Here is a 25,201-nt window from a genome sequence, read left to right as displayed (position 1 = left end):
AACCAGTAATGTCTTTTTATTAAAATACCTCTTAAAACACTCATAATAAAATACACTGGATGTTGCTGTATGACATTTGCATACACACAACACTTACAACAAACTCTAGACAGCATCAGGAATTATAAAAAATAAGACAAGCCCCCGGAAGTGTGCATCCTCACTATCTACTCTCAGGCCATTACACAGACAACTGTGTTTACATTTTAATGCCATTCCCCACAGTGCTTCCTGGACACCTGTTAGGTCAGTCCCATCCCATCTACACCCCCCACCCCACTCCACACCCTTGCTCTTCCCTTAACTTGACCTCACAGTGAAATTCTGATGATGTAAATAGAGACGGTGCCACAGATCCATGGGGCAGCAGGTGCCTGACCAGAAACATCAGCTGGTTTTTCCCCAAGAAGATTCTGTACTACCATAATGTTTCCAATAATTTAACATGGCAAGAATTGAAAGCACGCTAATGACCTGTAGCCACGCTTACTCTGTATGTGTCCTATCTTGGTCAAGAACAACGATGCATCACCCTCCGGCTAAAAACAGTCACAGCTACTCCAACATATTCTTTCTCTCCATTAATTTTAAGAATCCAAGCAGAAGAATAGATAAAGTGAATTGTCAAATATAGGAAGAACAACTCCTTCGTGATAAGCTAAGTTTTTCTATTCACGTCTATGATTTTTTTATCCTTTACTTGCAAGTTTAAAGCATGAAGGTATTCCATTATCCACTAATTCAAAACAATAAACATTCACCTTTCAAGTACTTCTTTACAGCTGAAAGAGAGATGTAACGTTATTTCACGAGAGTAGATTTTTTAAATTATTATTTCATCTTATTGGAAGAACTGTATCATGAGAAAAAATGAGAACAACATTCAGGCAAGCTTTTCAACAAAATAAATTTAAAATGACTGCTTTCATATGTACATGATACAGATAGACAGGTGTGACTGGAAAACAGTTTAATCCCTCTAGACTGAGGTTAGTGAATCATGAATAGTCAAATTCTTTTGTGTGTGTGTGCATATGCATAAAAAGAATTCAAAAGTTAAAACCCACATAGTTATAAATACCAAAAGCTGATCGTTAACTACTCATACACTTTATTCTTGTACTTAGTACCATTATCAGTGGAGCCCTAACTGGGTCATAGTAACTGCTATGTAACTGTCATCATACTAAAACTCTTACTTAGAAAAATGGACAATGTTCTAAACTCAGAACATCCTAATTTTGCCTTTGTGGATACATCTTCCCTTCTTCAGTGACAACATTTTATGGGGGGGGAAAAAAAAAACCAAGAACAATTATGTTTTGGAATAAATATTCACAGCAAACTACTAAATGGGAACATGCCTGCTGCCAACTGCTCAACTGGTAGCCCTGTACCACTTGCTAGTTCATATAATTTCATTCTTCTTTATTCAGTCATTAAATCCATAATAACCTTTCACGTTTCCTTTACTGGACTGAACATTCAGGGAGTACGCAACTCTAGAAAACAGTGCAAAAGGAGGGAGATGCAGCTGCATTTAACAGCTTTATTTTGGTATCTAAAAGACCACCAAAAAGTTTTTTTAATATATAAATTATGCAACATAGACCCTGATGTACTTACAAGAGCAGGGCAAATGAAACTTGGAAGAAAAGTGTCCCATACATACTGTTTTGTTGGGCAGCCCTTCTTAGAAGTTAGGATTTTATCCATGACAACCCATGTGTTAAAGAGAAAGCTTTAATTTTTCTTCTTCCCCAAGTACTATTTTCACAATAGAAGGCTAAGCTCAAAAACTGGAAGGTAAAGTTAAAAAACAAAACCAGAAACCAAACCCTAAAAAAACAGCTCCTAAAGAACAACCACCCTCCTCCAACTGAGCAGCCATTTAATTATTTGTTGAACTTAGATGATGGAAATCTCATTGCCATATTCTTAATGTTTCCCTACTCTAAACAACAACATATAGTACTACATTCTGAAAACCAGTATAGTCAATACTTTCAAATCAAAAGAAAACAATCAGAACAGCAAGGATGAGCATGGCTGTACCATTCGAGCAGAAATAAAGAAAAATGAACTTAAAACATAGTGTTGAAACTTCTACTAGTTAGCCTAGCTTACATGAATTAAAAAACAAAAAAACCCAAAAAACCAATGTTTTCAGATTTTATACATCTTTTTACGACCAGGTACATTTAACTGCAACAAGTAGGCACTCCACCAAAACGCAGTATTTGCAATCCCCATCTCTTTAACCGAGAGAGATTACTTTGGCCTCAATATTACTATATTACAATTTTCCTGCTTCAAAACATGCAGTTCATACATTTTACAGTTTTACTGCCATAGTCGATGCATTCTGGCCCAATACACTCACAGCAGGCGTTGTGAAACCATCGGTATTTGGAAGCTCCCATGGACTCGCAAGAGATCTTGCACTGATGTATTGACATGCAGTCATCAAAATACACCACAGTACACATGTGTTCTAAACCAAGAGGGGGGAAAAATTTTAAAAGGTCTTAAAACATTTTTAAAGGTTACTTAAAAATTAAATGTGCAGCTTTTGAAATAGGATTGCAAATCTTTATGATTATGAGGCATAAGGAAAAAAAGGTGATAGGGAAAGCAGAGAGAAGAGGCAGAGAGTTAAGGTACAATCTATCAAGTTTTCAGTGTCTACAACTCAACCTGTTGTCTGTTCTCCCTCTGGATTAATTTATTTCTACAGTCACAGGCAAGAATGTTTTTGGGTTTTGTCCCCTGGTTATGAGGGACACCTTCTAAAATGTAGGGATGGGCTAAGGCAAAGTAACAAGCAGGCATGTGTCCTCTGAAGGCAGTACCAAGATACTACTTTCACAGTTGCCAGCAGTTACTACATGCTATCATGAAAATCTTCAGGTTTATAGAAGTTATTTAAAAACCACCAAAACCCACTTATTTAAGTGTAAACATTTCCTCCTCCCCCCAACTCCACAATATTCTTCAGCCCCATTAAATCACAGAGCTAGAGAATCCCGTTTGCCTCAAATTGCAACTGAACAGTATTTTCTTCTTTTTGGTTTTTTTAGCAACATCACCAGCTTTACTACTAAGATTAAGGAACCCCTTCTGCCTAAGTGTTAACTTCATCCTTCTAACATCCATGCCATCACTTGAAATGCCATGAAGTTTGGCACTGCAACTCAAACTAGAGCTGACGAATTCACCACAACTATAAAACAAAAACATCCCTCCCCAGTCTACTTCCAATTCTCCAAGCTGACAGATTCTACCTACCAACTTTCTTCTGTGCTGAGTGACTACACTGTAACTTTAAAGTTCATCCTCCAAAGGACCCTGACTGCGTCACATTTAGCCCCAGCGTAACTTGGCACACTTTAAGGAGAAGCACAACTGAAAGCTGTCTGCAAACACGCATGTTTCACTCACACACAATCAGACAAACTTGTGAGCAGGAGATGTCACGGGGGTTTCTAGCCTATTACTACTTATGGTACAAGGATCCAGGAGAAGCATACTGACCTACATTCCAACACAGAATAGAAAAATGTAATTCAAGTGTAAATGGAAATCAAGACAGTAGGGGTTTTTTTGAATGATTCTGAAGATATGGAGAAGGGTAACCAAAGGACTCTCAGAGCAGTGCAGTTGTTAACCATAGTGTTTAGTAAGTCTCTTATCTGCGAGCAACTCTTGGGAGGCTGAAGTGCACCAGAACCTTCCCTTCAAAACACTGGTGCCCCATAGAGTAACAGCCTCAGTAGTATGCATATCTGATGGCAAGCTCTTAAGGTGAGGTCCAAAGGTGAGTGGAGGCCAGCAAGGGTCTTTATCACCTTACAAGTCAACAGATCTATGCAGCTGGCTTCCCTAATACCAAGAACAAATGATCTCTGCGGTGCCCATGCTTTTGGGCACCTGACAACACAACATACACTGGAGAGCACAATGTACCCAATGGCTTTTCTGTGGACACATCCTCTTGCTTGACATCTGGAAACCCTGCCTACCCTTTTAAGAATTATCTTTTGTTAAAACAAGTGTGAGGGAACCCTGACCCCTGACAAGCTATTTTACTACTACCTAAACAGCAGCAAGAGGGTCATGGGACATGCTGCCAGCCCACTGAAAGCAACAGAGTATTCACTGCTTTGTTCAGGCTCTGAGCAGAACACATCTTGCAGACACCATATACAGTGCAACAGGCCATAAGGATTTTGGGGAGGAAGCACAGACCCATAGCTGAAGCACTTTTCTGCTCCCAGAAAGGATGCGCTGTGAGTAAAGCTGTAGTTGTCCAAGAAATCTTGGAGTACCTGAAGTACTGCTGGGAATGTCAACAAAGTATGCTGTGCCTGTGCAAGTCTTGTCCAATTCCTGGCACTTCTATTTCTGTGACCCCTTATAATAAAGCCTGAGGCACCACACCCAAAGGAGAGAGTTCTTAGAGAACCAAACCTGTGTCTAAAAATCAACCGACATATCTACAGCTTCAGTAAGGACACTTTATTTACAGAGGGGAGGAAGAAAGAGCAGAATAGAAGCATATGCTATGGTACCACATGCAAAGAGTGACCTGCCACGTATACACCTGAAGTGCTCAGCCAAAGCTGAAAAGTGGTAGGGAGATGCAGCCATCATGGCCTCAAAGACAAGAATCCACCCAGACACCATAGAGCAGCTCCGTCATCTTACGGAGAATGCACAAGAGACTTCACAACATTTCATCACCAGTGACAAAAAGCTCAGATTGTCAGGGTCCCAGGAAGGAGCACACATTCCCAGGAGGCCCAGACATTCCCAGGTATCTGTCCCCCTCACTCCTCACAGGAGGTTTTCAGTGGAAGGGTAAGGTGGGAGAAAGAGCTGAGTGTCCAGGCAGCATTCCTCATGAAATCCAAGAACCAGTGAGTGTCCCATCAGCCATCCAGTTCAGTGCTGGAGTAAAAGCACAGGAACCTTATAGAAGCCTAAGACATATTCATACTCTTTGTACCCTCTTAACCCCAATTCACTCCTTTGATAACTTTTTAGTAGTTTTCTTCCCATGTTTGATCTTAAATGCCATACACAAGGTCAATCTTAGAAGGTGTCAGCTGGAGGTACAGAGCCTCTGCCTTGAAACAGGCAATCCTGGCTAATCCATAAAGATTTCTTGCTGCAAAATCAGCTTTTGAGATGCCATCTCCACCTGACTGACCTAGTCTCTGTCTCAGCTTGAGGAGGCAAAATGACTCTCAGCTCGCTCTAGATAGCAGTGTAACAACTCTTTAAAGGAACTAGAGTCCTCTCCAAAGTGTTGCCAGAAGTGCTCACTGCTATCATGTTGACCAGTGCACTCCAACTTCCAACACACAAAAGAAAGTCTAGAGTAGGTCAGGAAAGCTTGTCAGGAAAGTTGAGCACGCTCTGAGATGATCTAGCTGCTCCCATCACTTGCAAACTGTCTTCACACCAGACAATGATGAGTCCCCTCTGATTCAACTTCATGTTAACTTCATCTGTGACAGCCTCATCCATGTTAGTACCAGTTCAGAAGTCCTGGAGAAGCTCAGTTCATCAACTAATGCCTGCTGAAACATGAAAAACCTCTTGTGGAAGATGAGCCTGTGATTTCTAGGATGTAAAGATCAATGACAATGAACTGGGAGACTGAAGACATCTCTTTGGGGGGAAACAAGGCTGGAGGACAAGCAGCACCAGGCCCATAACCCTCGCAAAACCAGATGACAGCACTCAGGACCGGTGAGACTGGTCTCCTTGGCCAAGGACCAAAATGGAAACCAAAGCCAGACGTTATGAAGGTGGCAGCAACAACCAAGGACATTAAACTTGACTGACTGGAGAGTGGAGAAGAAAGGTTATTTCCACCTGCACACAAGCCCAGAGGATTAGGTCCTAAAGGACCAGCCCAAAATTGCTGTGAAGGGGAGAGGACAGACCGCACACAGCAGGCCAGAGCCAGGAGCACATCTGGCTGGTTCCCAGTAGCTCTTGTAAGCAGCTGGAGGACATGCTCCATGTATATGCTACCAAACGGTTTCTGAGGCCTCGCTCACTCAGAGACTTGCCAGGTCTGAACAAGTCAGATTGGCCAGGGTGCATTTTGTTCATCATGGGACACTCCTGGTCCCCTCCTCAGAGCATCTGTGTACTTGTGTAGAGGCTGAATTACTGAAAGCAGGAGAGTTCCTCACCTCAAGCATTAAATCCCTCTTTATAGGCTGCAGAAACAGTTACACAGGGGAAAGAAATACATACATATAGGCTCAGCTGGGATCCTGAAGAGTATTTAAATTGTTTCACAAACCTAATTACATAGTCATCACTTTGCTCCCTCAGTGTAGATAAAAAGGATGTTACTTAGTACAGTAACAGCTCTTTCATTTGCATTTTGCCAATTTTCTCACAGTAAAGACTACAGACTATAGATGCGAGGAGGGAGAGAGATGTAGCAGCATTTTTTTTTCCCCAGAGTTTCTCACCTGTCCCCCCTCCCCCTCAATTCATACTCTACAAAGGTCGTATGGGAGAAACAACAATCAAGTCTAAATTCCAAATGACCAGAAGTAATGGACTCACATTTCTATTGGGCTTTGCTATGATACTGTCTGTGCTGCAAGTGAGATCTGTACTGGTGCACTACTAATGAATTCAGCAACTCGGAAAAGATATAACAATTCAGTTCTTGTAAGTTACAGAAAAATGTCTATCTACAAGACGAAAAAACTCTCCCAGTCAATGACCCTGTATGCCATCTTTGAAGTTAAAGGTGCTACGTAAGTTCAGTTGTCTGCTGGTCTATTTATCGGTAGCCCTAAATGTACTTGAAAAAGGTAACTGTCCATCCAGCAGCCATACCATTTTATGCCAATCAGAACTCATAAAAAGAAACTTCTTTTTTTTTTTTTAAAAAAAAAAAAAGCTTCTTAGAGTACCTATGGAGGTAGATGCCACTTTACTGGATTTCTAGCTCTACCTGGCTGGCACTGGAGGGGAGTGCAAACGCTGAGCGGACACCATCCCCTGTGGTATCAAGTCAGAAACCCTTAACTACAACACAGATTTTACTTCATCAGCTGCCAAAAGATTATCTAGTTCCCCTCTCCCGCCAACATCCTGTCATCATCTGAAACAATTAAGCTTATTTAAACATCTGAACTTGCAGTTCAGAGCTCTGAGGGTATCAACAAAAAGTAAAGCAAAAAGGACAGAGTATAAATGTAGCTCTAGATGAATAATCATCACAATCCTCTCTCAAGTAGCGGCTCAAATACCAGAAACTACTGGTACAAAGAACTACAGCAGCTCCAGCAGCGCATGCATACTTTGGCAGCTAAAACGTTAAAAGCCAGTTCACAGAAGGAAAGGGAAGACACTCATTAAGATAATAACAGGGAAGTCCAAGGTCTGTCGGCTGGGCTTGCAGTAGGCTGGGGCGAGACAAGGAATGCTTTATATCCCACCGCACCCCACTTCCCCCCCGGATCTACAGCCGCCCTCCTGGGGCTGGTGGCTTCACACCACTCAGGCATAAAGCTCGTGGGTTCCCGTGGCTGATGCTGCTTTTCCTGACACTCACCCAATCTAGAAAGTCTGGCACCCTGGACCAGCTTAAACCAATCCCTGCATCAACGCACGTTGAAATTAAAATCAGAACTGTGCTACATGATGTGACAAGGGGTATTTGCAGGCAGAGCCTTTCCAAATTTTGGGATGTGTTCCAGAAGACAGCATGCAGGCCCCTCTCCTTTTACAGGCAATACAATAGGCTGCTGCCCCGCACACCATGCTGGAGTGAAGCATGCAAGGAGCCACAAAATAAGCATGAAATGGAGGAGGCATAGCCTGTATAGTCTGTAAAGAAAACAGAGCATCTGTGTTTCTGCTCACAGGAATATTGTTTCAAATCCCTGAATGTCACAGCCTTGAAGAAAAATGCTTAGCAAGTCACCTTAACGACATCTCCACTTGCAAGATCTGCCCTTAAGCCCAGCACCATGTTTGGGGAGAAGGAAAGGGAAAAGACATGGTCTTCAGTTTCTTCCACTGCAGGCTATGCTCATAATTACTGCAGCACCCACACATACACACGCACACACCCACCCTCTCTCTCTAGTGGTCTTCTAACACATGCTAGCTTGTTAAACCACAGTGACTTGACTGTGTGACCGAACTTTGCACGGGCAGAAACCATTAGACTCCAGCAACTTCCTGGGCTCCTTCTCCATGCCCATGCTCATAAGGCTCTTTAGCCCTTGACCCCTCCACCTTTTGGTTACTGCTTCCCCAACGAACTCATCAAAAAAGTATTAAAAACAATGCCAGTCCATGGCTCACACAGCATCCAACACAAGAGGTACAATTCCCTAATTGTCCTTGCTTCCACCATAACAAACACCAACTGACCAAGGCCAGCAGCCAACTTTTCTTTCCACCATCTTCTGTTCTCAATGCTTGAATCATCCATGTTTTTATATATAAACTTTAATATGACTTCTGAAAAAGTTACCTACATTGTGAAAAAGAAGAGACCCCTCAACAGGCTTACATATTTAGATACTTCAAGAATAGGATTTTGAAAGCCATTTTCTACCTTTTCCAGTTCTTCACTGATCACTAAGGTGGAGGAGGCATAGCCAATGATTACAAGAACAGCTCTGACATTTATTTCTGTTCTAAGTGTCTACTGAAGCCTGAAAACCAGTGGCATTTGGTAACTATTTCCAAATATAACTGTTGTTTTTGGACTGTCATCATTCTAGTGAAAGCTCTCTCAACCTAATCTCTAATATGTTCTTAGTAAAAATGAAATGAAGGAGACTTTTGACTATGAAAAAATTGAAGTGTTATGTATTTTTCTGTGTTGTTAAACTCAAAACTCCTCCACACCCTTGAGATGCAATTCAAATTCTAAGTTTAATCCAAAACTATCATTAGCCCATCCTGTTGGTATGGTAGTAAAGGACTGTCAGAGAACAGCCATCTGGGCTGCAGTACCTAGTACAGTGGGATATATTCAAGACTGTCCTAAGCATCATTTTTTTTCCAAGTATAATTTACATCTTTAAATACTGTAGTGTTTGCACACAGGGCTTTTTGTGGCTTGCCATTTAACATGGCTTTCTGCATCATTCTCATAATGGCTAGCAAGCGTTTTAATAATGTCAAAGACATATGAATGAGATGCTTTCTGACCATCTGGTTTCCCAGTTCTGGAATTAATTTATTTTTCTAACGTGCCTTAACTAAAGGAAATTAGAAGAGTTGCCATTACGGTCCCATTTAATCAACAGCAGTCCTACTCAGAAACGTAACTAGGTCAAAGGTTCACAATGGTATGGAAAAGCAGTCTGTCCATCAATTAGGGTATCTTTCATTGATGAGATAAAAGAGCCATCACAACAGCAACATATGGGGTTACAAATATTTAAAGTGTACGTTGGAAAGGAAGCAAAGAATTAATTACACTAATAAAACATGCTCTTTTTTTTTTTTCCCGTTAAGCTGCAATTTCACCAAGAACTGTTTATGAGATTCTTTTAAGTCTGATGTAATGATTTGCAGGGAAAAGTATTTCAGGTTTAGTATGGAAACCCAGAAGCAGAGTATTTTTCTTATGCCACTGTTGTCACTACCTCAAACTTCTCATCACCCACCCCCCAGCAAACAATATTCTGAAGTCTGTCCTCTAAACTGAAGGTGAGAATATAAAAACCTTGATACTAAATAAGAGAAATGAGTCCGTAAGTTGAACCCCCACCTCCAAATTGCTTATTTTTAAGATTGTCTGTCACATCCCTCCTCAACATGAAGAGTGATCTTGCTAATCTTACTCAGGTTTACTATTAATACTGGATTTTCTACAAACCATCCTTCTAAACAGTTGAAGTTATGCCAGCTCAGAAAAAGAAAAAAACATCTACTCTAGATACAATTGTTTATGGCATGTTATTTTCTTTCTCAAACTTCTTAAGTCATGTGTTTCAGTTGCCTAGCTCTGCACTGTTAAGTGATTTGGATTCAGTTTTTGGTCTGTCCTGTCTCCTAAGATACAGGTAACTGCTTCAAAGTCAAAGAACATACCATGCTAGTGTACTTGAAATAATGTGAACAAACTGCCTCATATCACAGGAGGAATTACAGATTTAAACTCACATGGCTCAGCATTTCCTAAGATCATCAGACACTTTAAGAGCATCTTCCACATGCCTCAATACTTTTACCTCACTCCTTTTGTTACATCATGCTCAAAATTAGACTCAACTTTTCACACTTTTTTATGGGAAAAGAAGAAGCAAGCACAGACAAGCACAGAATATGCACTGAGAAGGCTCCTGGAAAAGACGAGAGGAAGCGCTAGGAATTTAGACATTACACTCATTACCTTTGTCACTAGAGTAAGGTGCGTGGACATTGTTGCTTGGAACAGAGACGTTCTGATGCTGTGGCTGGTTCACTGTTTCTAAAAAGGAAACGAGGTTCTCATGGTGTGACAGTTCTTCTGCTACAGGGAATGAAACGATATTCCAGTTCAGCTGAGTATCCCCTTCTGTCAGTGCCCGGAAAAGGGAAGGAATTGGTTCATGCAACTCCTCGACAGTGCTCTTGGATGTTGGAGGTGTGTCACTGTAATTGCGAGGATTGCACATACCTGCAGAGGAATGAAACTGTAAGTCACACAGAACTTCCTAAACTCTTTTCCTTGAAACAGGTGTGAATATTTAGAAAATTAAAATTTGCTTTTTTTTCTAAGCAGAAGAGAGACCTTTCATATATATTAGCTCAATAGTTCCACCAAATATAGCAGAATGAGCTTTCTGTAACAGCAAGTTTCAGATCTTTACAGACTTCCACAAAACACACCTGTGACTTGTGAGATCAAAGTGAAAAGAAAAACCTCATCTGAGCAGCAGTTCACTTCCCTTTTTATGCTAGCATTACAGTTTAGAATACGAAGAGTTCAAAGAAAGGTTTGTTTCCTCTGGGAAAAGAGACAAAGCACAGTATAGTTGATACTAGCATAAATCTGGCATGAAAGCTTACAACTGAAGGAAGATAGTATCTTGACAAGTCCTGAGGTACATGAAACTTTTGATCACAATTCAAGTATTCGATCTCATCTGCTGCAGCAGTGCACTGTATCTTTTTAGTCATCTGCCAGAGATGCAATGATCACTATCAGGAGGGAGCAAGAATCTGATCTTAGAAACAGCGGAGATAAATCTAATTTTGCTACTTAGTTGGAGGGGTCACTACTGGCAAAATGCTCATTTCCAGGTTACCTCTTCCTTATTTTTCCATGTCTTTTGTGGTATCTTTTTTGCAACCTTGTAGTCTTTTTTTTTTTTTTCTCTTTCCCACTTCCTACAAAATGTTTCTGTGATGTGCAACACAGGTGCCAGTTTTTCATTAACCATTTAAACACTATCATTATTACTAGCAGTGAAACTGAAGGGTTTCTTGATTTAATCTGAACATTGAAACAACCAAGATTAAAAAGAAAAGCTGTATCTGCATAGATAGTTAAACTCAGAAGCCATAAAACGCTACTGGAAGTCACCTGGCAAGAGACAGACAAATCCATTCCCCTCATGTACATCTGGATATCATTTTGGGCAGCTTCACAAACACAGTTTGAGACAGCTACAGCTGCAAATTACACCCATCGGTGAAGTATCAAAGCAGTATGGGACATAAATGTTCAAAGTCTACCTGACCCACACAACCAAAGAAGCATCTCCTGCAGTGCAGATACAGTAGAACTCCAGCTTCAGAAATCATGTTTATCCAGAGCCTTATACAAAACCACAATCTTTACAACCTAAGTAGATAAATTTCAAGAATGAACAAAACAGAGTGAAGCTCATTTATGACAATTAGCACGAGATCTGGCAAATCTTAGGCAAGTGGTTAGAATTACCAGCATTTAATAATAGGAACAACACAAGATAGTCTTCTCCTATAAAAAGGTGAGCCAAGTATTGGGTAGGAAAAAAATTAAGCCTCTCCTCCAAACACCATCAGGTCACACTAAAAAATAATTCCACTTACACAAACTTCCTACTGTAAACAATTATTTTCTTACTCCTCTCAACTACATTTGTTCTTCTCCGACATTCCTGTACTCACCGCTTTAACAAAAAATTTCTGTGTCTGCATTATCACCTTTTAGTAAGTACCTGGAATACAACTGTAATAAAGGATGTCCACCCAAAAAATAATTAGGAAGGTAAGAGTTTTGTACAACTATATCAAGAGATGTATACTTTAGTTAATGTCATTGTATTAATGTTGTGAAATGGAAACCAGCAAGCTTTTCTAGAGGTCCCCTCTGTCAGGTTGGATTCAGAAAATAAATTTCACTGATAAGAAGGACCAATAGGAGAAAAATAACATCAAGCCTGTTCATTAAATTATTGCAGAATGTGTACAAGTTTGTGTGCGTTATCAATGCGGTATGGTACCAAGAAACCATCGCTCATAGTTTAATGGGTAACTGCTCACTCCACAAAGATCCTTCCCTCTTACCATTTTAAAAACTACTTTTAAATAGTATTTTCTAAAAGTATTTTAATTATAATTATATTTATATGCAATAATTATTATAAAAGAGTAGCTTTGGTTAAAACAAAAATTAAAAAGCTTAACATGAGCAACTGGTAAGGAACAAACACGTCTACATTACTGCTTTGGAATGTATGAAAAGATGTGGAAAAGGGCTATTGAAATGATGGATGCAGACAAGCCTTTACGTGAGGGACTAGAAGAGCTTAACTCACAAAGCTTAGACAAGTAGAGAAAAGAGGAACCTGTTGCTGTCCTCCTCCCCTCTGGTATCTTTTTCCCTGTCAGAAAAAGGAGAGAACATCCACATAAAACACAGGGCATCAACTGAGCACCCATGAAGTTAGTGCTGGAGGCTACTAGGTAATTCCTGACCTCAGACCCCACATGACCTGAAAGACACGACAACCTATCTGCTTTTACATTAGACATGATCAGCTTATAAAGAGCTTAAATATCAGCTCAAGTATCAGCAAAGAACTGCCTCCAGGAAGCTGGGTATGGCATGCACTCCTGTTTCCTCATTTGAATAAGGCTAAAGCAAGGATGACCCTACACTGAAGAGAAGAAGAATATGACCATACCACAGAACCAACAAGGCACCTGCAGAACCATCAGGAGATGTTTTAGTTTACTTAGTACTGGGAAACTGAACCTGAAACTTCATTAACTTCTCTCCTGGGCAACACCACGGAAAAGAGCAACAGAACAGTCAGTAAGCTGCAGATTTAGAAAAAAAACTCCACACAACTGTGTGTGGACTATGTTCTTTTTCTTCAGAATCCCAAGAGGTAGGTAGTAAGCTGCAGATTTAGAAAAAAAAAAACCCACACAACTGTGTGTGGACTTCGTTCTCTTTCTTCAGAATCCCAAGAGGTAGGTTCTTTCTCTCCCTAGAGACTGGCACACTGTGCCTTGCTTTCTACTGCAGATAATGGTTCTGAACTAGGGAAATAGTCTACTGTCCTGTTCCTCACCCCTATGAGTGAATATGATAACAGAGCACTTTAGTGTTACATTACAAAAAACAAGACAACTTTGGAAGGGCAAAGGGGATGAGGAAGAAAGGAGAGGGGGAGAGAGAGAGAGAGAAAACTTTACAGGGAGCCCAAAATAAAATACAAAAAAGAAACTCTAGGGCCTCTTTCTAAATGTAGAACCTCCACAGGTGCAAGGCAATAAATACTTCATGCCGTTGGACTCACACATGTGCAAGACCACACCACTCTGCTGCTTACTGAAAGATGGTAATGCAAAGGTAAGCTAGCCAGAATCAAGCAAAAAGCAGGATGCCAGAAAGCACATTCACATCATGATGGAACAGGAGAAGCAACGGACTGCACCGAAAAGGAGCATTTTGGCAAATCACCTTTGTGAATTCAGAGAAGACCCAGCCAGCCAGAGAAGCTGAGAGCAGGTACAACACTCAAGATGCATCCCTCTCATAGAAGCCAGAAAGATTTTGAATGGCAGCAGAGGGAGACTTCCAGCAGCTGCGGGAGAATGAAGCTTTCAATACATTTAAAACAAGAGAGGGAACTACAATACTTTCTCCTTAAGCAGGGGCAGCATTCACTTGCAAATATCTGGGCATTCTGAACACTACCTGTTAGTACTAATGCTGTTCTTAAGACTACCATCCAATCCTACAGTAAGAACTTGTATGCCTCTTTCTTACCCTCCACAAAGAGCTCTTCTTGCAAATCAAAGAACAATGAAAACACTGGGCCAGGCATATTTACTACTAGTCTCAAGGATTCACAGGGAAACTCAGACCCAAAATTGTCCCTGTGCAGGATCTGTCAATACACTTTACAGTTAGAAACCTCCATAAAGCATCCAGCCCCATGACATAGGTGCTGTTTAGTTTCCTCAAGATGACAATTCGAAAAGGAGTTTATTTTTAGAGACAAAATAGTCAGTTATGATGACATTAACCAAGCAAAATCTGGACTACCCCCATCCCCAACTCCATAGAGCAGATACAGCCTTCAAATGCCTGGTTCCCCACAGTAATTTATCTAATACCCACAGAATGAGCTGTAAGATGTTTAAAGCACAGATTCTGTCCCAGTGTCTTACTTCTATTATAAGACTCTGAGCTCAGCACATGGCAGGATGAAGCGATTTAAAAAAAAGACGAAAATCCCAAAGAAACACAAACTTACCAACACAGTCACAGCACTCATCCCAAAGTGTGCCCAGGCAGAGCATGCACTCCTTACAGCAGGAACAGTTCCCTTCCCCAGGGCGGCACTGACACAGCTCCTGCGAACAACAGAAACTCATTAGACTGCAGCAATCCCAGATGTAACGTGCTAACATGGGAGAGCAATTTCTTCCTCAAGTTGCAACTCAAATCATGTTATTAAAAAAGTCTTAGTACACTAATACAGTGAGTAAATGGTAAAATAGTTTCAGCCATAGAACTGACCTTGGTTTGCAAAAGGATCTTTTGCAAGGTTGTTTTTTCTTTTAAAGGTGACATTCTCAACACAAATCTGAAGTCAGTATTTAAAAGATAAATAAATTCTATTTATGGGAAAGGTGTGTGCACTTCTATATATGACAGAATCTACAAGTTCTGTGAATGTTTGCCCCATCACAACAGGAAATTCAAAGAAGGATGTTTCTTTATATATAAATAGTTCATGTACATTATAATTTATCTAAAAAAGGAAGTTACTATAAGCCACATGTGCATATTGAAGAAGATACCCACGATCATACATCTTCTTGAATTCTAGAAGGAACGTACTCGGTTAAGCCATCTGACCACAGGATTTTGTGCATCTCTGAATGCTTGTTACACATTGCTCTCAATCTGCAGTATCAGTGACCAGACTATTTCTGCTCCCTGTAGGTCCAACTGATTCATTTTTGCCATTATGAAAACAACCCCCTTCCTCTTCCCCCCCTAAACTGCCACCTTGGGATACTTTCAACACTTCTGGAGCCTCTAGAAAGTGAAATGGTATGCATATGCATTTTTCTTTAACCGTTAAGTTAGAAAAATGAAAAAGGCATGGAAGCAAGAAGACAAACCTTTCTCTTCAAATTACCTAAACCTGAAGGCACTGGTTTAGCAGTCCTGCTGAAGACATACGCTTGTGGACCTCACAGCATAGAAATAGGCTACATGGATGAAGGAAATCTAAAAACCAGGCGGTCTCCTTCGCTCTAGCTCAAATCCGTACTAGTAAATCCAGTTTGGCTGAAAGACTGTGGCTACGTGACAGTAATATATAGGCTTGTATATATAGGCTGTAGTGCAAAACATGAACAGTCAAGAAGTCACATTTGGTTGCCCTGTCTAAGAATTTGGTTTCGATGACGTCTAACTATCACATTACACACAACTGGTGAGAAAACAAAATACCGTTAACTGGAAACACTGACCACAGGATCCTTCCCACCCCGGGATTTACTGGAAGAGCCAATGGCAAATCCCTGCTACGCACCAGGCCAGGGAAATGACGACGCCCATCCCTGCACTTTGATCCCGTTCTCCAGAAGCAGGGGAGGGACACACCGTGGTGTGGTCAGGAGACGCACATGGACAGGGCGGAAGGGCAGGAAGATGCTCTGCTGTAAAATTCTCCTAACTTGGAGTCACCACCCGAGGCTCCACCTCAGCTAACCACAGCTGGGTCAGGGACACCGCTCCTTAAAGGCAGACACAAACGTCACCCGCAAAGTCTTTCTGTAGCACCTTGGGAAGAAGCTGAGGGGGTAAAATTCCACTTTTTAAATAGTTCATGGCTTGCTATGGTTTAGAAGCATCAGGCAGAGGAAAGAGGAGGCATTTTTATACCAAACAGGAGCACATTTGCTAGGCAAGGCAAAGCACACAGATGCACCTGATTGCGTACAATCCCCGTTCTCTCTTAATTCTGCAGCACTGGCAACTGCAAATCTGTGCAGACTGTCGAGTTGCATAGGGATTCCCCTCTCTCGCACCAACTCATGCAGGCCCACAGAAGACTGAAGAGTGCATTTCAGTGGGCAAGGCCAGAGTGAGGTCTGGCTGGTGACAGGGCTTAAGAATATACCAAATGAAGCTCCAGGGCTCCCAGTTCTGGACTAAACTGAAAAAAAACCCCAAACCCGTTGCAGACGTGGTACTAGTATATATTAATGCGCTGTAAATTCATTGACTGGTTATTTTTCCATTCACTTCATCCTAGATCACAAACCTTGAAACCAGTGAAGAAAGCAAATTTGCAAACTGTTGTGTTCACTGCAATGCTGAGAAATGCTGTTGCCTGAGCAGTTAAATGTGAACTGTTTGCCCTGCTGAGTGTTCGAGCATGAACTCCTGCACCACATGCATTTCTGCAATATGCAGTCTTAGTAAGTCTTAAATTTTTATTTATAGATTGGAAAACTACCATGATTTTTTTTACTTTTTCATGCTCAAAGTTTACTAATGTCAGCTATTACTATGCTGTTTCCAAGTGAAAGATCAAAAATAGGCTCATTAATAAAGTACAAATTTTTTTCCACAAGAGGAGACGCCACAAACTTAGAAAGATGACTTATGTGAATGAATGACGCATTCTAAAATATTTATCTTACCCTTTGATAAACAGATTGTGTCAGCCTTGAGAATAAAAAGCCTGAATAAAACAACTTTAAAAACAACCATGAGTAAAGTACTGTCACCTTGGCCAAGGAATAGCATTAATACATACTAGCATTAAAAATATCCTATATATTTGTTCTTCAACACTAAAACCGGGCAAATAACTTTACGCTTATTAAAGACATTGCAACAGCAACAAGCCAGTACATGGGAGGAGGCAATCCTCCGTAAACTATCAAATGTAATGAATGTATGAATCAAAGCCAGAAAATACCCTAAATTTGTTTCAGTTTTTACAGAAGGGTATTTTCACAGAATTAAATGTAACCTTAAATTCTGCACTTGTAACATGAGAAAAAAATTTTCTGCTTAGCATCTACATGCATAAGCACTATTTTGGGATAGAGTCATTATACCTACCAGTACTTTAACAAATTTATTTTTATAGGAAGGGCTTATGAGCAGTGTAATTTTCTTGAGGTTTTTTTAAATTTATTTTTAAATTTGAAGGGGGAGGAAGGAAGAAAGAGCAACCTTATTAATTAGCCTTTTGCACAGTTCTTCAGCTCTCCCCTTCTGGGAGTCTGACCATCTCTTCAGGGCAATAACTGTATGTTTTTCCATATATGTGTCTGCACGTACATGGTTTCCCTAACCACTCTTGAGTCCTTCTGCCTGACTCATCCACACTGGATACTTGTACAGGATACAGCTTTTTAAAAGAATGCTTACATGAAACATGTAAGCAACATTCTGCGAGGCAGAATGAGAAACGTTCCTTGTTGATAGCTGGGGGTGGCGAGGCGTCAGTGGAAGAAAATATTACTCGGAAGAAAATATTACTCATAAGTCAACTTGGCAACTTCCCAAGCTGAACTACTGAAGGTGCATCGGAGAATGTATTTTGCTAGGCAAGAAATGAGCTTCTCCATCTAAAAATACAGCATGAAAAAGGAAGCAGGCATGTTTGTACAATAAAGATACTTCTGCTCCAGAGAATAAATAAAGATTTTTACAAGGTATTTAACATCTGCATTTTTTCAAAGCCTTCTTGAAATGAGACTATTTTCTCAGTGCAGTGAGAAACAAGACCTGAAGGCATTGGCAACATCTCTGCAAACTGGAAGAGGGAGTGAAAGAAAAAGAGCTAATGTTTTTTTTCCTAGAACAGTTTAATAACAGAAAATCTCCTGGAAGCAAACCAGCCAGAACTGTTTTGTTAACCCAAGTGCCTTACGTACTACAGCTACAACATACGCACTGAAAGTAAATTTTAGATGCCTAAGCCCTGAAGTTAAGGAGTGGTGTTTATTTCATACCACGGGGCTAAAAAGTCTTGGAAATCCTTTCAAGCTGACAAGTTTGTACACAAGATTAACAGGAGGCAAAGGCAAAGATGAAGAGAGATTTTAATCGTAATGATACTGCACCAGCCGAAGTGACTGCAGTCATGTAGCATTTGGGAGAGCAAACTCTGTATTCTCCGCAAAACAACCCCTCTTTAGAAGGATCTGAAATCCACACCTGAACTATAGCACTGTTTCCTACACATGGCAGTAGTTTAGAGAGCTGTTGCAGATGAGACAGCAAAGCTCAGCTTCCAGCACAACACGGATGAACCACCCAAGCCTGACTACTGCAGGTAGCTCTGCACCGCAAGAACCAGCCTGGGACTCGCCTCAAACCCGTTTGCTACGAACAATTGTGGGAACGTCCCATCCTAGAGGTTTCTGCCTTCAAGGATTTCCTCCATGTTGCAAGGACACAATATACGCCTCCGCTCCACCCAGCAAACGTAACTGGCCTTCTCATCTCCTCCACACATGGAAACATCAAAACAACCCATGTGTCCAAGTCAACAACAGATGTGCTAGAACAAATACTGCAGTATGCACGCTGCGTGCAACCAGGGCTCGGTGGCCTACCTGAAAAGCAAGTTAACAGTTATTGCCTTCAATGCCCCAATCCCAGAGACATGGGAAGGAGCTATATCCAGAGCCTCCAAGGGAACCAATTTTGTGGTCCCACTCTGCCTACACTCCCAAGCCTTATCCACACCTCCTTCAACAACTACCGGAAGCCACAAAGTTTTTTTGCGAAGGCTAAGCTTACACAGAGAGATGCCTCAAGCTATTTTCTTACAGGCCTTTGCTTTCAGAAAAACAAAAAGTAGACTATGAGAGCACCAACAAAGCTAGAGCCTCCAGATGTAAAAGAAAAGTTGAATGCATGAGCGTTGTTGATCTCATGCTCTGTTCTGGATCTAACAAAATAAATATTTATGTAGGGACCACCCTTAAGCAGAGCAGCTCCTAAGGAGTGGCAGTAATGACTGTACTGACTTCTAGCCACGCTGGCAAAAATATTTATGTTAACCGTATGCTTTTTGAGAGAGCAGGTCTTTCGTCTCATTATGTGTCTAAGACAGGCAGCCTCTCTTTCTGCACACAAATGCAGATGACAAACATTCACATAGTGTTTGCTCCCCCAGTTGTCTCCAAATGACATTATCTTGGTTTCAAGCCACGGATTGTGATGAACTAGAACAGTTACAAAAGGAGGTTAGGGAAAAATGTCATGCAATAGTCAAGCAAACTCACTCAACACAGTATTTTAAGTTCAGATTTATCCAGAAGACTTTAGAGGGGAAAAAAAATACATGGATGTACTCTACTTGCATACCTACCCAAGAAATAACACGCACTTCACATACCAGTGCAGCACTTCTGCCACAACAGCACTGAAGATTTCTTTTTTTAAAAAAAGGCAAAGAAGAAAAACAACAATTGCTTTAAGTCAAAGCTTTAGGAGCCTTCATCACAGACTAGTCTGACCTGATCTGTTCTTCTATAAAGAATGAATACTGACTGGTATGTCAGGCCTGCTTGAAGGAAGAGAGCAGCCAGAGGGTGAAAATAAACAGCGGCGTTCCCCCGTAATTGTACACAATTCACAAGGCCTGGATTACTTTAGGGTCTCAGAGAACTGCATACAATTTTGGTTCCGGGAAACACTTTAAAAAGGGATTCCACACCACCTGCACAAAGTAAGAGAAAACATACCTACAACAAGTAAAGCAGTACAGGGGTCCCTCTGCATGCACAGGGCTGCGTTGCTACAGAGATGCCAACATAATTCAAGTAACACACAGTGGTGTGCGCCACCTCCATGCAGCGCTGAACCTGAGCCATCTTATCCCCAGCTGAGGAAGGACTCCAGTAGCACTAGCTCCATCTCTCTTGGGCTGTATTCTATTCAGGATAGCTCATAAAAATAAAGTTTAGATGCTGGGTGTCTCAAGCTTGACTCGATAAAAGGTAAGTGATTACTTGGGAAGGAGATGTCTATGCTTTTATGGGTGGTGGACTCCACCAGTGGCACAGGAAAAGAAAACAGCATTATTTTCCCTGTTATCCCCTTCATCTGGGCCAACAGCTTTCCCCTGAATCGGCAAATCTGTACCACTGCACTTGCAATTTAAGTGCCTCATACATCCAATCCACAACTAGCATCTTATTTTTTAAAGGTTTCAAGTCTAAAGGTGATTTGAAAAAACAACAGAAGAACTTGTAAGTGCATCAGTTCGTCACAGTGCACAATGCCCAACATACCAGCAAAACCACCGGTGTTGTTATCAAAAAGGTAAAGTCAAAAGCCTCTTTCTTGCTCCTATATTTAACAGCTCCACAGACCATGGTGGGGCTAGAAGAAGTAGCAATTTCTTTTTTTCTTTTTAAAGCAGTGGTAGTGCAGAAGCCAGAAAGACAGCTCAGACTGCAGTCAGTCTTCATTCCACGGGATGGATCTGTGAATCTGGCAAGTATTTTTATTTGTAAACCAGACAAGTTTTATACGGAAGTCAATGAAATGAAGTAAACATGGAAATGCTTCACGCCACTTCTGCATCACTTTTCAGACTGTGATCATAAATTTACAGTAAGCATACTAGCACATTACTGGCATGTGATATTTGTGCTCTCTGCTATTGCGTTTCCAGTCTACAAAGAGGCAGTAAAAAACAGTTTATTGAAAGAAGCTGCAACTGACAAGATGAAGGCTTCTTTTTTCAATATGGAATCAAAAAGTGTGCTTAATACATTGTTGGTAAATAAATACTTGGTAGTTACCACAACTGCTTACAATTTTGCCAGAAAAGGCACTTTTCTGTAGCACCCTGTACCTCTTAACTCCTGCTATAAGAGCAGCAACCTGTTTCTTTCACTGCAGACAAATGCACAGTGCGTCAAAAGCAGCATCTGGATTTGAGTTTAACATCAATTTCTTAAGTAATTGCTTTTGTTTTGTTTTTTGTTAGGGTAGACCTGCATGCTTTCAGAGCTTGCTCATAACCATTAGAAGACATAGGTCCCTTCTGATAAAAAAGCTTTTCCAAATGTACCTCAGGACTCAAAGACAAGTTAGGTGTTAGTTCTACTTGTGTTAGTTCTCTCATGTGAGTTTTTAGGCATCTTTTAATCAACTGTACAAACCTGATGTTACAGAGAGCATCAGGCATCAACTAATGACCCTCTGCCTAGGCTGGGACAGATTGCAAGGTAAGGGGAACATCTCAGATAAACACTGTAAGCACATCTGAACTTCTAGTATTGCAGATACCTTTAAAAAATCCCAACTGTTGCCCACAGAAACCTTTTTAATAAAATGTGTTTTAAATTGTTGCTTGTTCATAATATCACTAATAAAGAATATTAATAATATCACTAGTAAAGAAGAAACTGAAAACTAACATCATGACTGGTATGACTGGTAGTGGCTTCTAACAATAACCAATCTATGAAAAAAAAAAAAAAAGCTCATATACACATGCACTTAATATTAGCTATTAAATCGTTGTTAATCTATATTTCTATGTGCAGGAGACCATATTAACTTCTTTAAAAAGACACTACTTAACATAACATACCAGTTATTTGTATCACTGAATCTTTTCAAGACACAGCTTCAGGACTTTTTCCTAAATGCTTAAAAGCAAATAAAGGAAACAGGAGTCGTACCTGTATCAGGCATTTACTGACATCACTAGCACAAAGAGCCTTATTGCAGCCCATTGATGACTGGATCCACAGCAGGAACAGTAGGACAGTGACTGCAGGCGCTGTGACGTACTGCGACCTCATGTTTCCTGCAGGTGAGCAATTTTCACAAGTACTTCAAGCAGCACTGAAAAAAAAACCCAGGACCTGACAAGGGTATTAGAACACAAGTTAAATCCTACTTCCCTTCCCCCTTGCAACTCTTTCAATAAGGATTAACATTTTTTGGGGGTGGATAAAGAGGTTAAATTGGGGTGCTTAACAACAAACCCAAGCCTTCCTCCCCCAGATAACTTGTTTATTTGAAGCTTTGTGCTATTTGCACGTTTGGATTAAAACTGCAATGAATTTAAGGTGAACAACCTCGAGTTTGCAATATCAAAGATGATACCCTATAAGCAGTGATGATAAAAAAATGCCTCAGAAGAGAAAACCCACCAATGAAGACCTGTAAATAATTCTGTAAATACATAAAGCAGACAGAGAGGTTTCGTGTATTATCTCCTCAGGCTAAAAGTACACACAGGTGTCTAGGCCCAAAGCCATACAGCAATCTTTTAGAACATGGAAGGCAAACTGCCATATCATCTTTAATGTAGACAGTTGTTTTCATACCAACATAGGCTTTCAATTCAATCATAAACTTGTTAACTTTTTTTAAAAAAATAGACACCGACGTTTAAAAAAAAAAAAAAAGTACCAGAGGCTTTGAACGAGGTGAACTTTCAAGAGCCACGCCAGTGACGAGCATCTGCTACTTCAAACAGACAGAAAAACTGGGCTTGTTCAAAGCGTTCAACCTTTCTTTCTCCCTCAGTGAAAACCCAGCTTCTCGGCAGGCGAATACAAATACAGCATGATTAGCCCTGTGCCAGTGAGTTCTGACTTGTGCTTAGCATGTGAGCTCAGTCAAGAGGACCCTATTGCACTAGGCACCGTACCAATATGTAATAAAAGTCAGCCCATGTTTGGGCAAGCTTACAGTGAGCCTGTATTGTTCTCTTGAGGGGAAAAAAATGCTAATGAGGCACTGGGTTTCTTTCTTTCTGTATCTAGAACTGTTTTTCTGCTTTACGAACTCAAAAAAAGCCGACCCCTCAACCACCAGTACCAGAATATGAAAAAGGAGAAAAACAAGCCAACCTGCAAGTAAGGCACGATCTGGATATTTCAAGCCTGTCTCCGATCCGCCTTTCTTACAATGGTCATTAAACGCTTCTGAAATGCGCTGTACACCGCCACCCGCACCCATGCAGGGAAGGGGGGAGGGACCCCCGCAAGGCCCGGGGGCCACGCGAGGAAAAGATGGGAGCTCGGGAGCTCTTCGCTCAGAAAGTCGGGGGGGGGAATCACCGTTTACTCTCCCCCTACCCAGAGCGGAGAAAACTTTCCCTTCAGCTAGGGCCGGTCCAAACCCGCCGGCGGTCCCGGCGCAGGACCCAGGGCAGGCACGACGGCGGGTTCGGCGGGCGGTCCCGGCGCCGCAGTCGCTCGGGCGAGGGGCTGCCCTCGGCTCCTGCGGAAACGGCTCCCGAGAAGCGGAGCCGGAGCGATGCCGCTTCCACCAGCGCCCAGGGCTGCCCCCGTCGCTCTGTTTTCCTTTCACCGACCGATGCTTCCCCAGACTTTTATCCGGCGCCACCCCTGCAGGCGGCACCGGCTCCCCCCAGCCCCGGCTCAGCATCGCTCTCCCGCACCAGTTATCTCCCGCCCGGTGCAGGAAAGACCTAAAAAACCCCTCCGGCCCATCAACCCGCGCTCGGCTCTCCCTGCCCGCCGCCTCCCGGGAGGCCCGGGCCCCAAAGGTAGCACTGCCAGGGGCCCGGGAGGCTGGTGACAGCCACCGCACCCCCCCTGCCGAAGCGGCCGGGGGCAGGCGGGGCCCCGCACGGGGAGCACCGCCGAAAGCCGCCCCTCCCGGCAGCGGGGGGCCCGGCCTCCTCCTCCTCCTCCTCCTCCTCCTCCTCCGGCAGGCAGCGGGGCCGCACCGAAACTTTCTTTCCACAAAGAAGTAGCTGCAGCCCCACCACCTCCTCCTCCTCCTCCTCCTCCTTCCCGGCCACCGGCTCCATCCCGCCGGCGCCCCCCCCGCTCCACCGGCGGCTGGCTCACCGGACGGCGCCGCGGGCCGGGCACCCCCCGCTCCGCCGGCGGCTCTCGCTGCTCCAGAGGCGGCGGCAGCAGCAACCGCGCGCCTCGGCCCGCTGCTCCCCCTCGGCCGCAGGCAGCGCGGAGGCGGCGGCGCGGCCTCGCATCGCCCCGCCTCGGGGCACCGTCAGGCGCCAGGACCCTCCCCCCGCCGCCGGCAGCGCGGCCCGGGACCCTCCGCCCCGGCGGGCGGCGGCTGCGCGGAGCGGCGCGGCGGGGGAGGCGGGGGCCGGGCAGCTTCGCGCTGGGCCCCGCCGAGCGGGAGGGGAGCGGAGGGGCAAGGCGGGGGAGCCCGCCTGGGGGGGGCTGCGAGGCGGCGGAAGGGCGCCACTTCCGGGGTGCGCGGCCGAGCGCCCCCCCCTTCCCTCCCGAGTGCCAGCAGGGGGAAACGCGGGGGTCTTTTGGGGGAAGGAGCCAGCCCGCGGGAGCTGGGGCTCCGCCGAGGGGCGGGGAGGGCGCCCGGGGCAGCGGGCCGCGGTAAGGCGTGAGGAAGGGAGCCGGGGGGAGCTGCCGCGGGAGCAGGCGGGCGCCGAAGGGAACTCGATCCTGGCGATCAGTTCGCGGGGGTTGTCCTGGGAGAGCGCCGGCGGGATGGAGCCCCGCCGCCAGCCCGGGGCAGCCGTCGGTGAGGAGGGGACCCCGGGCTTTCGGACAGCCCCCCGCGGGGCCTCAGCGGCGCTGCCGCGTGGGTAGTTTATCCTCCTACGTGCCGAACTCCAAGGGACCGAAGTATCAAGTTTGCTCCCCAAAAGAAAAAAGGCGGGAGGAACGCGGCTGTGTCGGGAGCCTTGTCACTCTGCTTCCTATCATCCCTCCGCCTCCCCTCCCAGCTCTG

At 43.1% G+C, this 25,201-nt stretch overlaps 1 protein-coding gene across 5 annotated transcripts; it reads right to left on the bottom strand.

Moving 5' to 3' along the window:
• Positions 1-24,538, bottom strand: TWSG1 (twisted gastrulation BMP signaling modulator 1). Of its 5 annotated transcripts, none has more exons than XM_074899211.1 (5): positions 24,331-24,538; positions 22,180-22,307; positions 14,748-14,847; positions 10,400-10,666; positions 1-2,494 (listed from the first exon to the last, which is right to left on the bottom strand). In XM_074899211.1, the coding sequence occupies exons 2-5, from the start codon at positions 22,300-22,302 to the stop codon at positions 2,313-2,315; spliced, it is 672 nt and encodes a 223-aa protein (XP_074755312.1). In that variant the 5' UTR covers positions 22,303-22,307; positions 24,331-24,538; the 3' UTR covers positions 1-2,312. The 5 variants fall into 5 exon arrangements, with proteins under 5 accessions (XP_074755312.1, XP_074755308.1, XP_074755309.1 ...); XM_074899207.1 differs by having other exon boundaries at positions 22,180-22,365; positions 24,331-24,537; XM_074899208.1 differs by having other exon boundaries at positions 22,180-22,345; positions 24,331-24,537.
• Positions 24,539-25,201: the final 663 nt, after the last annotated feature.

The sequence above is a fragment of the Athene noctua genome, chromosome 2, assembly GCF_965140245.1.
Source record: "Athene noctua chromosome 2, bAthNoc1.hap1.1, whole genome shotgun sequence".
Lineage (NCBI taxonomy): Eukaryota > Metazoa > Chordata > Aves > Strigiformes > Strigidae > Athene > Athene noctua.
This window is presented reverse-complemented; position numbering and strand designations above follow the sequence as displayed.

What these genes read in the sequence shown, in the direction of transcription:
- TWSG1 (XM_074899211.1), bottom strand. Translation starts at nt 22,302, where the DNA reads ATGAGGTCGCAGTACGTCACAGCGCCTGCAGTCACTGTCCTACTGTTC. An exon ending in TCAGTAAATGCCTGATACAG is followed by an intron (nt 14,848 to 22,179) that starts GTACGACTCCTG and finishes TGTTGTTCGCAG; the next exon opens with GAGCTGTGTCAGTGCCGCCC. An exon ending in TGAGTGCTGTGACTGTGTTG is followed by an intron (nt 10,667 to 14,747) that starts GTAAGTTTGTGT and finishes ATTCCTCTGCAG; the next exon opens with GTATGTGCAATCCTCGCAAT.